This window comes from Ranitomeya imitator, chromosome 1, assembly GCF_032444005.1.
Source record: "Ranitomeya imitator isolate aRanImi1 chromosome 1, aRanImi1.pri, whole genome shotgun sequence".
NCBI classification, from domain to species: Eukaryota; Metazoa; Chordata; class Amphibia; order Anura; family Dendrobatidae; genus Ranitomeya; species Ranitomeya imitator.
Window position 1 is genome coordinate 395165105 of NC_091282.1, and position 15282 is coordinate 395180386.

A 15282-nucleotide genomic window follows, 5' to 3' on the forward strand; every position below is an offset into this window, starting at 1 on the left:
GCTTCTGACGAAGCGGCAGCAACCTCTCCCTAGGCTCAGATCAGCAGCAGTAAGATGGCGGTCGGCGGGAACGCCTCTTTATAGCCCCTGTGACGCCTCAGACAGCAAGCCAATCACTGCAATGCCCTTCTCTAAGATGGTGGGGACCAGGACCTATGTCATCACGCTGCCCACACTCTGCGTTTACCTTCATTGGCTGAGAAATGGCGCTTTTCGCGTCATTGAAATGCGACTTTGGCGCGAAAGTCGCGTACCGCATGGCCGACCCCACACAGGGGTCGGGTCGGGTTTCATGAAACCCGACTTTGCCAAAAGTCGGCGACTTTTGAAAATGAACGATCCGTTTCGCTCAACCCTAATCCTGACGTGTGCACATAGCCTCAATTATACAATTCTCCCTTTTGTCAGAGCTGCCGTTGGACGTTAGGCGCCAAGGTCCATTTGCTAATGGTATATGTGCAACCGCCATTACTATGTCGCAGCCCAGACACACTCACATAAATGTGTTCAGTTACAAGTAAAATATAAGAGTTTAAACTGGACCAAACGCTGAAAAAAATGTCCTGCAGAAGAATTCCTATCACATTGTGTAGGGCTGATGGGCACAGCAGCTAGAGGGACAGCATTACAGAGGAGGAGGTGGCTCTATAAGGAGGTCTCTGGTAGCTGGGATGTACTGCTCACATTCACATCCTACAGACTGACCAGAGAGCATTCCACTCCAGGACAGACAACCCATCAGGGAGGAAGAAAACCTTTCTTGTGATCTCAGGGATTCTTCCATATCTGCATCCTGATCTCTGCTTCCCTGGGGCAATCTATGGGATTAACTCATTTGGAAATAATTTTCGTAGATTTATTTAATCTTTAGGTAAGTGACTGATCTATAGATTTGTATTCCTTATATATACTTTTTTATTTATATAGATATATCTGTGTATATTCTATTTGTCGTTTCATAAACATCTGTCTATATTCTCTATGCACTATGTGTATAAGTAGTCCATAAACAATATATACTTCTGTGTATATCCCATACTCTATCTTTGGGTACTTGTGGTTAGTTCTGGGAGTATTTTGTCTTACACACATTTGCATTTGTTTGCTAAAACTTGATGGCAATAAAATGTCTCAAGTAAATTAAAAACATTGACTCAGTCACAATATTACAGGCTATGGAAGCCCCATCAGTGCTGGCACAATAGAGGTTAATAGCATCATTTTGTGGATTTCAATGTAAATTACAGACTACAGTGGTAGGATTGTGATCACTGCCAGGAACAGCCCCAAGAACTCATGTACCGCATTTAGGTTTTTACACATTGTTTTAAATGTTTTTCTCCGGCAAATTTCTTGTACAGCTTGTGTGATGGATGATTCAGGATCCTCAGCATTATATCAGACATATAGCTGCAGATCACTCGGCCTGACCCACTGGGTAGAAGGCTTTCTACAGCTGAGTCTCTACCGGGCCACTAGGCTACTATCGGTGTGATGAGGTGGCCACGCTAGTAAGAACGCTACTCTTGGCGTGTAATGTCCAAGGCTAATCCAAAAACTTCCATTTAATGCAATCTTATCAGAAATCTTATATTGTATAAATCATAGATGGATATTTCTTGAGACTTAGTGGTTTCCGCTGATTTTTCAGTTTCCTTTTGTGATGTCTGATAATAAATATAGAAATATTACTAACAACTTCCTGTTTCAGAAAATATTGTTGGGTAGATAGAGATAGAACTGAAAATAGAGATATATTGATAGATAGATATGGGATAGATAGATAGATAGATAGATAGATAGATAGATAGATAGATAGATAGATAGAAAAAGATGAACAGCACCTGAAAAAATACCTTAAAGCATGCACGCTTCCCTGACTAGCATTCCAATGGCCTTCCAGACACTAAACAAAACGGAAAAAGATAGATAGAAGGATAATAGATAGGGGATAGATAGATAGATAGATAGATAGATAGATAGATAGATAGATAGATAGATAGATAGATAGATAGATAGATAGGAGATTGATAGATAGATAGATAGATAGATAGATAGGAGATTGATAGATAGATAGATAGATAGATAGATAGATAGATAGATAGGAGATTGATAGATTATTATTATTATTATTATTATTATTAATTTTTATAGCGCCATTTATTCCATAACACTTTACATGTGAAAAGGGGCAAATATAGAAAATACAATAAACATAAGCAAAAAACAAGGCACTAGCAGGTACAGAAGGAGGGAGGACCCTGATAGGAGATAGATGAATAGATAGATAGATAGATAGATAGATAGATAGATAGATAGATAGATAGAAGGATGATAGATAGATAGATAGATAGATAATAGATAGATAGATAGATAGATAGATAATAGATAGATAGATAGATAGATAGATAGATAGATAGATAGATAGATAGATAGATAGAAGGATGATAGATAGATAGCTATGGGATAGATAGATAGATAGATAGATAGATAGATAGATGATAGATAGCTATGGGATAGATAGATAGATAGATAGATAGATAGATAGATAGATAGATAGATAGATAGATAGATAGATACCTGGATGATAGATAGCTAGAGAGATAATAGATAGAGAGAATCGATAGATAGATAGATAGATAGATAGATAGATAGATAGATAGATAGAAGGATGATAGATAGATAGATAGATGATAGATAGGAGATAGATGATAGATAGCTAGATAAATAGATAGATAGATGATAGATGGATAGTAGATAGAATGATAATAGATATATATGATAGATAGAAGATAGATAGATAGATAGATAGATCTATAGATAGATGGATAAATAGATAGATGATAGACAGATAAATAGGTAGATAGATAGAAAGATGATAGAAAGATAGCTAGATGGATAAACAGATAGATACGATAGATAAATATGATAGATAGATAGATAGATAGATAGATAGATAGATAGATAGATAGATAGATAGATCATAGATGGATAATAGATAGAATGAAAATAGATATATATGATAGATAGATAGATAGATATAATAGATGATAGATAGATAGATAGATAGATAAATAGATAGATGATAGATAGATAGATGTGATAGATAGATAGATAGATAGATAGAAAGATGATAGATAGATAGATAGATAGATAGATAGATAGATAGATAGATAGATAGAGATAGATTTGTTTCTATATTGTTCGATAAGCATGTCGAGGCGAGGAGACTTAAAGCAAGGAGAAACTATACTTCTTGGATCCCGGTCAGACGCCTCTCAATCAGCCAAACCAGATCTCCACTTTGCACTGATGAGGGGCAGTGCCCCGAAACACAGTGTCTGCAAATTGAGATTCTGGTTTGGCTATTATCCTAAGTAATGTGACGAGGCTCGCTAAAGAGTCGACATTGACTGTTAGGATTGCTACTTCCAATAGGTGGCACTAGAGTTCTCGTCCTCCTCTCTGAAGAGACAGTTTGCATTTTTCTATATTGTTGAAGCTTTTACCAGTGTGTGTGGATGGGAACATGGACACCTATAGTGCTGAGATCCCCTACAGGTTGGAATCATCTGATATGTCAGTAAATTCCAAAGGAACAAACCAGCCTGGCCTCATGAACAATGATGTATTTGTTACGTATTTACCCTGTGACGCGCAGTACTTAGGTTAGGTGAAAATAATATGAGAAACAATCGCACAGAATGACATTTCCATGCAGCCATGTTGGATACCCGATAGCATCTACGAAGGAATAAGCTACCTGAGCCGACAGATACGTTGCTTGCTGGCTGCTGGGCATGTAACAGGAATTGAAGTATGCCCGGTATTCTTGGCTGAACGATGCAGTTTCTCACAGTAGGGTTCATTGTTCATATTGTTGGCCATGCTCTACACTTCTTAGAAATCATTATATAAAGCAGATTTTGTTCTATGTACTATTTGCTATACTATGGCACCAAATATCTATTATGAGCGTTTTGTAGTTTATCCAAGAGACACAAGTTAACAATTTTCTCAATACTTTCCATCATATTTAGATGCCGGTGAGCTTAGATAACAGACGTTACTGAAGGTGAAAAACATTAATAGAAATATCTGCACTTTTATCATTATTATGTATTGCTATGTATTGGCATAAGGCAATTAAGCCCCAATATCATTAAATAGATTTTAGGCAAAGAAAATCATAAGTAAAATTAAATAATTGTTCCTTAAAGAGCGGTGAGAATGGAATTTGCTGTAGAGGAAGTAGTTATAGCAAATGCACCAGGGGAATTCAAGATGAAATAGGATAGGTTACGTGAGAAAAGTCTCCGAGCCATAGGAATCTGTAGGTCACGTTAGGGTTCTCCATCAATAAACATATGATCTCCAGGGCCCATGAAGGCCGCCTTGCTTGTCTGCATGCTGAAAATGAACAGAAAACTGCACATTTGGGGTTTCTTTTAGGAAATCACACAGTTCAATGTGTCAGTTGCACAATATACAGTATATACAGTGGGGGAAATAAGTATTTGATCCCTTGCTGATTTTGTAAGTTTTCCCACTGACAAAGACATGAACAGTCTATAATTTTAAGGGTAGGCTAATTTTAACATTAAGAGATAGAATATCAAAAATAAAATCCAGAAAATCACATTGTATAAATTATATAAATGTATTTGCATTTTGCAGTGAGAAATAAGTATTTGATCCCCTACCAACCAGACCAGTTCTGGCTCCTAATCAACTCGTTACCTGCATTAAAGACAGCTGTCTTACATAGACACCTTTATAAAAGACTCCTGTCCACAGATTCAATTAATCAGTCAGACTCTAACCTCTACAACATGGGCAAGACCAAAGAGCTTTATAAGGATGTCAGGGACAAGATCATAGACCTGCACAAAGCTGGAATGGGCTACAATACCATAAGATGCTGGGTGAGAAGGAGACAACTGTTGGTGCAATAGTACGAAAATGGAATAGATAGATAGATAGATAGATAGATAGATAGATAGATAGTGCCCCAAAGTGCCCCAAACATAAGCATAAAGCAGAGCTCCCCTTTACCAGCAATTCTGACCAGTTTTATTCCCGTCTCCAGGCTATGAAGTTCTGCTGGTCACCTATTAGCCTAACAGTGCTGCTGGGTAGCTGTGACTAAAGCTATTCTTCTGGACCCTCTTCACATGTAAGCAGTGAGCGCACCCTCTCGTTTCAAAGCTATTGTTCTCCGTGAATGGCTGAACATTGCCCCTTTTAATTGACGCTTGTTTTGGAAACATGCAAATCTTTCCAGGGGCAATGATGTGCTGATCAAAACAAAGATGTTGGAAATCCAAATCTACATATGTATCAATGATGTTTATGGTCTATATGATTGTCAGAATAAACATTAATTACAACTAATGCATTGTCAGGGAAGAGAACATTGACTGAAAGTTCAGCAGGAACAAGTTGGTTTCCAAGGAGGGAACAATGGCCCAATGCCCCATAGGCCATAGGAAGGCACAAGTACTAGAAATGACACGTCAAAACTGTGCGTGTGGGGTCTTTTATACAATTTTATATCAAAAACATTTTGTATGAACTTTTCATTTAAAGCATTGCCCCAACTTTGTTGTTTTTTTCAGTGCTGGAGTGGTGCTTCTAATGTAAGGTCCCTGCCCCAAGTCATATATTTACCCTCTGGTGTTTTCGCCTTTCTTCATCGCCGCTCAGGTCCACAGCGCTATCTTGAGGCTGCAACTTCTGACTGGCCGGAATTCATAAATTACATCAGAAGCTCTCAATGCAAGTCTATGAGAGGCAGAAGAAGGCTCCCATAGACTTGCATTGAGTTGTGGCCTCTGGTTCACTCCATGAAACACTGGAGCGATCGGGCAGGCCACAAACTGCTGGAGACCAACAGAAGCTAAGGTGATAGAAGGTGAAGATGGCGGCAGGTGAGTAGAAACTGGGGTCAGGGACCTTACGTTTAGTAGCCCCACTCCAGCACTGCAAAAAAAATGCTGGTGTGGTGCTTTAAGTAGAGAGAATATGGCCGCTGTTAGCTCCCATTTCACATAAATGTTAGGTTATATATGCGATATATATTTTTGAGAATATCTGAATTTTCTATAATATAGAGTGGAGGCAAGAACAATGTTGGTTGTGTGAGTTATATGTCCTAGAAATCCCCAGGTCATTCTACAGGATTCAATATGATTACTAATGATTCCCTAATTTAAATAAGAAAGCATCCGTCATGCCTGCAGCTTCCGCATGCTAACCGCAGCCTAAGGCAGGGTGCTGGCCTTCCTGCACATCAGGGTCCTGTCCAGCATCCGGCAGAGAGCGACGTTAGTTGGTTCCCAGAGCAGCCAGTTACCGCACCAAACCGCCTATAATGACTTCCATCTACACAATTACCAATATAAGACGTCAAGTCAAACACGTCTTAATCTTAATTGCGTCTTCAGTTTAAAAAAAACACATTGGAAGTATTCCAGGGTTCTAGATTCTCATAATAGACACATTAATATATTTGGTCCAGGACCTAATTGTCTGGATTAGTCCAGAATCAGACATTTGGTTGGAATTTGGAGGAATGAGGGATAAATCCCAGACAGTGGATAAACCACATATGTACAAAAGCTTACACATGAATATATTACAAAGTCTACTGGGCAATTTACTTCCATACCCCCCCAATTTCACTTTGACGTTTCCATACCCCCAATTTCACAGTGAAGTTTCCATACCCCCAATTTCACACTGAAGTTTCCATACCCCCCAATTTCACACTGAAGTTTCCATACCCCCCAATTTCACACTGAAGTTTCCATACCTCCCCAATTTCACACTGAAGTTTCCATACCCCCCAATTTCACACTGAAGTTTCCATACCTCCCCAATTTCACACTGAAGTTTCCATACCCCCCCAATTTCACACTGAAGTTTCCATACCCCCCAATTTCACACTGAAGTTTCCATACCTCCCCAATTTCACACTGAAGTTTTAATACCCCCCAATTTCACACTGAAGTTTCCATACCCCCAATTTCACACTGCAGTTTCCATACACCCCAATTTCACACTGAAGTTTCCATACCCCCCAATTTGACACTGAAGTGTCCATACCCCCCCCAATTTTACTTTGAAGTTTCCATACCCCCAATTTCACTTTGAAGTTTCCATACCTCCCCAATTTCACACTGAAGTTTCCATACCTCCCCAATTTCACACTGAAGTTTCCATACCCCCCCCAATTTCACACTGAAGTTTCCATATCTCCCCATTTTCACACTGAAGTGTCCATACCCTCAATTTCACTTTGAAGTTTCCATACCTCCCCAATTTCACAATGAAGTTTCCATACCCCCCCCCCCCCCAATTTCACACTGAAGTTTCCATATCTCCCCATTTTCACACTGAAGTTTCCATACCCCCCCCCCCAGCCCCCCCAATTTCACACTGGGGTTTCCATATCCCCCAATGTCACACTGAAGTAATTTGATGTTTTTCAGTGACTGATGTATGATTGCGAAAGTACAGAAATTGTAAAACTCTGATTTTAGGGTCTGTGTTACAGATACAATACAAAGGAGGCACCATGGGGCAGCACACTGACTATAGCTATGCCGCTGTTCAGACCCTGTTCTCTGCAAACATTTCATGCACTGAGCCCCTTGATATTGTACAGATGATCTGGAGTTTACATATCCCGTACCACAAGTTTTGGTTAAAAACAAACTTATACATAAATGTTGCAGCACTATATGTGTCATGTAACTATGTCTTAAAGGGATTGCTGAGTAGTAATTATGAACAGCATAGCCAATAGCTAATGGAAAGGTACGAACCTAACCCCCTCCAATCACCATAATGGGGGACTAGGGTGGAGCCCACACCTATTAGATGTTTACGACATATCCCGTCGCTATACCATAAATGTCCGCCATGGGAAAACTCCTTCATAACAAGGTTATTTTCGCATTTTTTCACTATTGTTTTTTCCTCACCCTTTTGCAAGAGCCATAACGTTTTTATTTTTCTCCTCACGAAAACCATATGAGAGCTTATTTTATTTTTTTTTTTACAGGGACAAGATGTAATTTTGAATGACACCATTCATTTTAACATGCAGTGTATTGGAAAATGAAGAGAAAAAAGCTTACCAAGTGTAGTGAAATGTAAAAATATGAAAAAATGCCACAATTTTTTTTAGTTAGGTTTTACATCAATTATTACTTTTTTTCTAGCAACCTGATTCTTTAGGTCAGTACAATTACGGCAATACTAGCAAAGTTATTTTTTTAATTTAAAACAATTTAATCATTTTATTTAAGTAAAAAAAAAATCAGAAATTTGAAAATAAAAATTTGGTTTGTGTAGCCATATCATGAGACACGTAACTTTTTTTATTTTCTTTTCAACTGAGCTGCGCGAGAGCTTGATTTCTGCTAGTGTTGCCATTGTTACGATATTTCAATCCCTTAGTTTTGCAGTTTTTGGCAGTGTAGTGGTGCCGGTGACCAAAAAAAGCATAACTCCGCTGGTTGCCTTTCTGTTTATGGCTTTTATGTTAAGGATTAATTTATTTTTATATTTTGAGAATTCAGACTTTTACCGGCCCAGTGATATGAAATGTTTATTTTTTTTAATTTTGTTTTAATAGGCAAAAAGGAGGTGATACAATTTTTTTCATATATATATATATATATATATATATATTTATATATATATATATATATATATATTGCTAGTATGTGTTCGATCGTCTGGTCACTGTTCTGTTTACTGTGATACAACCCTATAGAGACATTGACAGCTTTCTACAAAGCCAAGGGCAATCTGGTTTTCACAGGAGCATCGTCACAGCAGGCATGGGAGCTTTCAGCAGGCCCCAATCTACCATGGCCAACCATCTGCACCCCGTGATCATCTCATGGAGGGCCCATAGGCACATGGAACAGCAACCCTCCTCACACCTGGCATCTTAAACCAGAGATTGACAGTGACATTTAAGAAGTTATCATTGGCTGCTGTTAGATGCAAATGATGGCTTTGCAACATGGAGGCATTCGCTGTTTATGGTACAGACCTACCAAGGAAGGGATTAAAGTGGCATAAAAACTAGAGATGAAAGAATCAATTCAAGTTAAAATCGAGTCAATCTGCATAAAATTTGCAGGTCTCTGTGAATTAGAATACTTTGCAATTTGATTTACATGAATTGCCCAAAAAAATACCCACTGACTTTTTACACATTACAGAAGGTTACATCAGTAGTCAAAGAAGCTTGACATGAGCTCAGGAGTGACTGGGCAGGAATCTCCATAATGCTTTGCAGCTATTACATCATATGGTGTAGCGTAGCCAATCAGGAGGGACTATCATAGTCTGTATAAAAGCCTAAGCAGGAAAAGCAGCAACAATTTTGTGGTAATTTTAGGATAGCAAGATTCCGTCAAAACATTGGACAAATACTCCAGACAGTAATATGTTGAATAGCTGCAGAACTGACGAAAATGAGTGCAGTAGTCTACCAATAATACATAGATTCAATTGATAGGAGGAGAGAAAGATAGGAGATGTGGCAGCAGCAGCAGCATTATGATTGATCAATGATATGGTGCAGCTGGCATTTGTCCTGCTAAATTTGAATCACACATTTTGTTCTTCATTCATAATGCACTAGAAAGCAGATGCAATGCAGCACAATATTTTTCACAGTTGCTTGTCAATTATTATTACTTTTTTTTAGTTCAAAAGAAAATTTCCCAAAATCCAGATATTTAACTGGGACTATCTTGCATAGTGTTCGTGTCACAAACAACTTTTTTGCACAAACTGTATGTTTCACTAATTACATTTTACATCTGTACACACCACACTATTACAGAGACCTGTTGTAGGCGCTGACTTCTTGGACTTTTATTTAGCTTTTTATTACCTCATTTGGAAAGGAGGCTGAATTTTGGTGCAAAAAATGGAAAACAAAATTAAAATAATTAAACAGTCTGCGTAGTAGTACTTGCAAATGAAAGTCACGATTGGCCTCTTTTGCATTAGGCAAGCATATTAGTGGGGAATAAGTGGAGGATGTTATGGAATATACTAGTACATAACTCGCCGTCACAGCTGGAAAATGTTATCTCTAAGGGCTCATACTAACCTGCAAGAAACTCGGATGAGTCTCGCACGTCAATACCCGGCGCTGCTGCCGGCACTCAGGAGCGGAGCGTGCGGTTGCATGTATTCCTCTGCGGCCGCACGCTCGGATCTGAGTGCTTGGTGCAGTGCTGGGTATTAACATGCGAGACTCATCCGAGTTTCTTGCAGGTGAGTATGAGCCCTAACAGCAACACTGTCAGTTTGAGTTACTGCCTGATCACACTTAACTAGGAGGGATAATTTTTGGACAGTTTTTTTTTTTTTTTTTTAAATGACAAGAAAAGTCTGTCAGCGTCTTTGTTATTAAATTGACTCTTAGTCACTAGCGGTTACCCTCCATTACTATGGTGAGGTTACTTTGATATTACCAAGGCTTTTTTTTTTTTTGCAGATTAAACAGATTGAAAGGGATTGGATACAATCCTAGGAGCCCTCAAAATGTGATAGACAACATTTCAGGGCAATTGGAGTACCTGCATTTCATTGTGAACTTAATTGCTGCAGAGAAATTTCCTAAACTCGGTTAGAAATTAAAAAAAAATTGATCTTCTCTAATAACAAGATATATGTTTATCGGCCAAATATATAGATTTTTTGGGGATTTTTTAAGTTTGTTTATTGCAGACAAGAGAAATAAGTAAGAGGAAAAAATGTATGGTTTATAACTACTTGTAAGCTAGACGACTCAATTATTTTGTTTTATTTTGCAGCATTTCCATCTAGGTTGCAGAATGCCCAGCTTATTCCCTACAGTTCATTCTAAAGAGAAGTTGCAGAAGATGTGGCTCCACTGCCCTCTTGTGGATTGTGTTTAAATTACAGCATTGCAGGCGGCTGACTCTTCTACACTCCGAGCTACTATGGGGGCTGAATACTTAACTTCTGCAAGTCTGATTGTCCAAGAAAACCAGAAATGTGACATTACTATCAAACTTCACTACAACTACACGGGGAGATCTCTAAAAAGCAACGGTGATCAGATAGACAAAACCAGTTGGTTATTTCTGATCATATGCAGCTTTATAGTATTGGAAAACCTCATGGTACTGATCGCCATATGGAAAAATAACAGATTCCACAACCGAATGTACTTTTTCATTGGCAACTTAGCACTTTGTGACTTATTAGCCGGCATTGCCTACATAGTAAACATCCTGATGTCCGGAGCGAACACCTGTAATATCTCATTGACCGCATGGTTCGTACGCGAGGGCAGTATGTTTGTGGCCCTTGGTGCCTCCACATTCAGTTTGTTGGCCATTGCTATTGAAAGGCATTTGACAATGATAAAAATGAGGCCTTATGACGCCAACAAGAAGTACCGTGTATTTCTCCTCATTGGGACCTGCTGGCTTATTTCCTTTACGTTGGGTGCCTTACCGATCCTTGGCTGGAACTGTCGGAACAACTTGGCTGACTGCTCCACGGTGCTACCATTGTACTCGAAAAAGTATGTTGGCTTTTGCATCAGCATTTTCATAGTCATCTTGATTGCCATAGTCATCCTATACGCACGGATCTATGTCTTAGTAAAGTCCAGCAGCAGAAGAGTCACAAATCACAGCAATTCGGAGAGATCCATGGCTCTGCTGAGGACAGTTGTCATTGTGGTCGGAGTATTCATCGCCTGCTGGTCTCCGTTATTTATCCTCCTATTGATCGACGTTGCCTGTAAAGCCAAAGAGTGTCTGATCTTATATAAAACGCAGTGGTTCATTGCCATAGCTGTACTCAATTCAGCCTTAAATCCTCTGATCTATACTCTGGCCAGCAAAGAGATGCGTCGGGCCTTCTTCCGCCTTGTGTGCGCTTGTTTGGCCAAATCGAGTACCTCAAGGTCTTTACCAGTTCAGCAAACTCCGGATCAGAGCAAGAGCAAATCCAGCAACAGCAGCAGCAGCAATTCCCCGAAACACAAAGGCTTTATACAGTCTCATTTTCAAAGTAAAGAGGACAAAAGTGAATCTTCATTTCACAATGGGAACATCATCAAATGACACACGATCAGCTCTGCGCTCAGGAGCTCCGGAACATGGAAACTGTATATTTTCTACAGTTCTTTCTGCACTTAAATTATGACAATTTAGTGGATTTTACAAGAATATGTATTTCTCTATTTAATGCATGGACTCCGATGTTTTCATTAAGTGTTCCAACTCAGGAAATAAAGTGCATGCTCCACACCATTACATTGAAGAATTCCTTCCTCTTGTCAATTCTATGTCTGCCCATTATAAGATACGCTAGTGATATAAGTACCTTCAGATGTCCGGTCTGTATGTGATACATGACACACGGAAACATTGAACTATATTAAAGAGATAGGTGGTTTTTACATTTTGTGTTATCACTATTACCCAGACCCACTATACAGTATTGTAATGTGCATGACTTGTGTTACATTTAAAGGGCTTGTCCCCTTTCAGAAAACTTTCACAGCAGCAGCTGTAGAAAAACAATCCGAGTATTACTTACGCATCTGAGGTCTCTGCCGCTGACCCGCTCTCTGATGTTTGGCTGCAGCGGTGACATCACAACGATAGCGCTGCAGGCAATCAGTGAGCACAGCGGCTTTGCCCATGTAGATGAGTCATTGAGTTCAATGATTAGCATTAGCACAAACAACAGAGACTGTGGCAGTGGCAGAGACTAAGTGCTGGACCAAGCACTAAAACTACAACTTGCCCCCTTTTTTGCCTTTTGAATGACATTCATTTTAAGAAACAATTTACTGGAAAAGAGAAAAAAATTCCGATTGCAGTGAAATTGTAAATGCAATTTTGCCATTTTGGGGGTAGGAGGGTGTATTTATGGCATGCATGGTAAAAATGAGTCTGAAGCATGATTTTCCAGGTGAGTATGACCTGGAAATGCCAAACCGGAATACATTTGTTTTTTTTATTAAAATGGTGTAAAAACTTCAAAACATTTTTGGTTTGTGTCGCCATTTTCCAGGAGGTGTAACATTTATCATTTTCCGACGATTGAGCTGTTTTTTGTGCGTTGGCAAGTTGATGGTTTTACTGATGGCAATTCGGGGAATGAAATTTAATTAGCTTTTTATTGCATTCTTTTTAGGGAAGAGTAGCGACTGGAAAAAACACAATTTTGATGTTTTCACTTTTTTTCTCATTTCGACTCTTACTGCATGGGTTATTTCATTTTATGCTTTGATAGACTTCCGTTTTATTGATGTGATTATACTAAGTATGTTTATTTTTTATTTTTTTGTTTCTTTATTTTTAATAGGGGAAATTTATAGGTATTTTTATTTTTATATTTTTTGAAACTTTTTGTATTATTTTTTTTTACTTTTTTAGTGCCTTTAAAGGATTTCAACCTGTAATCGTCTGATCACTTATACTATACGTATTGCAATATATAGTGAAAACCTTGGTCTCTTATAAAGCCCAGCTAGTGACGTACCAAGGTGGCAACAATGGGGGTCTTCAGCATGCCATTGACTGCCAAGATAACCCATCTAATCACATCATAGTGGGACAATCAGAGCCTTGTGAGCAAACACTGGTGTGCGTCCTATTTAAATGTAGCTGTCAAAGATCGCACTCCAGCCGTTGCAGTAAGACACTGTTGCCTGCTATATTTCATAGCATCAGATGTGTGTGTGCTCCTGAGCTCTCTCGACATGTGGTCACCTCCACCACCACGTAGATGTATGTGATTTTGCACTAAGGGGTCAATACTTTATTGAAGAATATTATCATTAAAAAATCCATCAACTCCTTATTTCAGTTTTTCTCAACTTTAGACCTCACATCACACCAAAAGGTCATGGTTTCAGTACATCCCATGGAGAATGCCTGCAATGATTCCCAAGTCTTTCGTATCAATGATGCAAATACTAAGGAAAGCAAGACTGGTTAGGGGATCCTGAGAAGTAGAGGTGAAAAACACTGCTTTATGGAGCTTGGTGTTGGCTGGAGAAGAAAATGTCTTCATGAATGTAGGTCATGCGAGCGATCCATTGGCAATACAACCAAAAGGAAAACTGATGTACATGAGGGATGCGAAGAACTTGGCTAAACCTATATAGCACCATTAGTTCCTCTGCGTACATTATCATCACTGTCCCCGATGGGGCTCACAATCTAGATTCCCTTTCAGTATGTCTTTGGAGTGTGGGAGGAACAAGGAGAACCCGGAAGAAACCCAAGCAAACAAGGGGAGAACATACAAACTCCTTACAAATGTTGTCCTTGGTGGGATTTGAACCCAGGACCCCATCGGTGCAGGGCTACCCACTGAGCCATCATGCTGCCCAATTTGTCATTTCTCACATAGGTCTACACCATAAATGCTCTTGATGACTAGTACATACATTTGATCTTCCATTGCTAATTTATACCATATATATTTTTCAGCAGCATCTTTTACTGTCGCCATTTTACCTTTGACTTCAAAATGTACCCATTATATCTGGTAAGCTATAAACTACTTCATGGTTAAATGAATTACCTATAGTAGCATTCTTTGTATTTCTTCAGAGGAAATGACTTTTTAGGGATAGATCTGGTTCAAGTATTCAATACTTCACGATAGAACAAGCGAAAGCACTTTGCCCGTCATTACACCAAATTTCCATCCGAGGGATCAAGAGGGAGAGACGACTAGCCAACCACCGCTCCAAGATGCATTAGGTTTTTTCCATTTTGTGAGTGGATGATTAGTTTGACAAGTGCATCATTCAGAAGTACAATGTTTCCATCAGCACATTAGAAATCTGATTGTTTCCAAGTGTTCAGTTGCTCCAATGGTAGCTTGATGGATTCGTCTTGCTTTTTCTTCATGTTCTCTGCTGAACAATATCAATTTGTATTATAGATGTCGCATTAGATTTGTAGCTAACGGAAAACAACTTCTGGCTCTGTTGGATGTTTTCTATTATTCCTTGCCATGTGTAGCTTTATATTACAGTTATTCCCATTAATAATGCTATTTTTCAAACATAACGAGAGTGTGACATATCATAAAGAAAAAATATAAGCGTGGAACTTATAGATATCAACAAAGATAGTACTATAAAACTTGTAAATTGCATAATAATATTATTTTGTCAGTGCATTATAATTAAAAGTCAATTATTTTTGGATGGCACCATTCATTGTAAGGACACTACAA

General features: G+C 38.8%; 1 protein-coding gene across 1 annotated transcript; it reads left to right on the forward strand.

Moving 5' to 3' along the window:
- Positions 1–684: 684 nt before the first annotated feature.
- On the forward strand, positions 685–12478 carry S1PR3 (sphingosine-1-phosphate receptor 3). The gene is made up of 2 exons (XM_069762165.1): positions 685–871; positions 10854–12478. The coding sequence occupies exon 2, from the start codon at positions 11004–11006 to the stop codon at positions 12138–12140; it is 1137 nt and encodes a 378-aa protein (XP_069618266.1). The 5' UTR covers positions 685–871; positions 10854–11003; the 3' UTR covers positions 12141–12478.
- Positions 12479–15282: the final 2804 nt, after the last annotated feature.

Bases quoted from the DNA above. Each gene is read 5' to 3' on its own strand.
- S1PR3 (XM_069762165.1), top strand. From the start codon at position 11,004: ATGGGGGCTGAATACTTAACTTCTGCAAGTCTGATTGTCCAAGAAAAC.